This window comes from Triticum urartu, unplaced genomic scaffold (genome assembly GCF_003073215.2).
Source record: "Triticum urartu cultivar G1812 unplaced genomic scaffold, Tu2.1 TuUngrouped_contig_6550, whole genome shotgun sequence".
NCBI lineage: Eukaryota > Viridiplantae > Streptophyta > Magnoliopsida > Poales > Poaceae > Triticum > Triticum urartu.
In genome coordinates, this window is record NW_024117320.1 from 2,410 (window position 1) to 4,107 (window position 1,698).

The window sequence follows — 1,698 nt, forward strand, 5'->3', positions numbered from 1 at the left end:
TTTTAAATGTGCTTTTGACTTAAGAAAAAATCCAAAAAAAGTTAGATGGTTGCTTTGGAAGTTGGATTAGGAGCTTCCCAAAAGAAAACAAGAAATTGGTACTTGTTGGGGTTGCTGCTCTTTTTTTGGACTACTTGGAAATGTAGAAATAATATTGTGTTTGAGAAAAAAATTGTTAATTAATTCAATTGTGCAAATCAAATTGAGTAGTCCAGCGGATAATAAGTTGGTCGATATTGCAGATAAAGTAGGAACACCAAAAGGTGTTGATGCTGACAGCAAGGCTCATAGAGCGGGTAGCAAGTGAGGTGTATCACGCTTCACAAGGGTGGCTCATGGTGTTCTTCGTATCAGTGTCTGAAGCTCCTTGTTGGCGACTTCCCTGACGACGACAACTCTTTAGGGTTCTTTGCGCTTGGATGCATTAGTTCTTTTTTGCAGTTCTTTCCTATCTAGATGTCCTAGTTCTATGCTGGTCAGGTTTGTTTTTTAGGCCCTGTTTGGTTTGCACCTTAAGGTTGCCATGCCTAAGCTTAGTCGTGCCCATAATATTTTAGGCATGTGTTTGGTTCAACATGGACCAAAAGATGGCCGTACTTATAAGGAGCCAACTTATCAATTAGCCCACCAGGACCACCACTAGCTTTCAAATTAACACTAATTTTGCACTGTGCGCAATTGCAAAGCATGGATAGCCATGGACCGAACGAATTAGGAGGCCAAACAAACTGCAAGGTTACGTCCTATAGAATGGATGTCATTCTGTACCACGACGTTTTGCATGCGACGCATCCTTGGAGAATGGAATACAGAGCATTGAACAACGGAACTAAATTTGTGCACACATGGAGCCTACACCTATACACCCGAGACCATGAACGCAAATCTCGTCATCCCGCACCAATTAGCTGCTGTACTTTGCATCCTACACAGGAGAGGGGCCAACGCGCGCGGCGTTCGGGGGATCAGCTGCAGAGTGCCAGCCTCCAGTAGTCGTGGTTGGAGTCGACGTGGCAGAGCACGGCGAGGAAGATGTCCTCGTCGCAGGGCAGGCAGAGCCTGGCGTCGGCGGCGAACTCGTACTCTTCCCGCGCGCGGTCGAGCAGCTCCCGGAACAGCGGGTGGTCGAGGGAGGAGACCCGGACGACGTACCGCCGCAGCTCCTCCCCGACGTACACCACCGTGTGGCCCCTCGGCACGTCCACCGGGATGGCCTCGTCTCCGGCCTCGAGTTGCGCCCACGCGCTCGCCGTCGGGCCGAGCAGCTGCAGCTCGGCGCTGAGCTTCCTGCAGGCGCCCAGGAAGGACCTGAGGAGCCTCCTGTTGGATCGCCGTCCTCCCTTCATGCCGCTCGAACGTACCATGCGTACGTGTGTCTGTGTGGCACTGTGTGGCACTGCTGCGTATATTCTGTATATATACGCGGTCATGCAACTGGGCCTGTGCCTTGTGGATTGGTCGACATTAATGGTTGTAGCCTCAGAGGCATGTGCTATGTTTGTTTAGCTTGTGGCAAGCTGCAAAACTAGACTCTCGAGGTGACGTTTGGATGTGCGTACGCCAAAGAGAACGAAAGAAAACCGATCGTACATTGGTATATACGTTTGCACGGTCTAGGCCGCAACGGCCAAGGGGATTCCTTATGTCACTTATCGTTATGCGGGCAACTTTTAGTTGCATCCACAGTGATGTAAAGCC

General features: G+C 50.2%; 1 protein-coding gene across 1 annotated transcript; it reads right to left on the reverse strand.

The window, feature by feature from the left end:
• Positions 1-765: 765 nt before the first annotated feature.
• Positions 766-1,361, reverse strand: LOC125530772 (auxin-responsive protein SAUR50-like). The gene has a single exon (XM_048695175.1). It carries the CDS (start codon positions 1,344-1,346, stop codon positions 966-968), a length of 381 nt encoding a protein of 126 aa, XP_048551132.1. The 5' UTR covers positions 1,347-1,361; the 3' UTR covers positions 766-965.
• Positions 1,362-1,698: the final 337 nt, after the last annotated feature.

What these genes read in the sequence shown, in the direction of transcription:
- LOC125530772 (XM_048695175.1), bottom strand. Translation starts at nt 1,346, where the DNA reads ATGAAGGGAGGACGGCGATCCAACAGGAGGCTCCTCAGGTCCTTCCTG.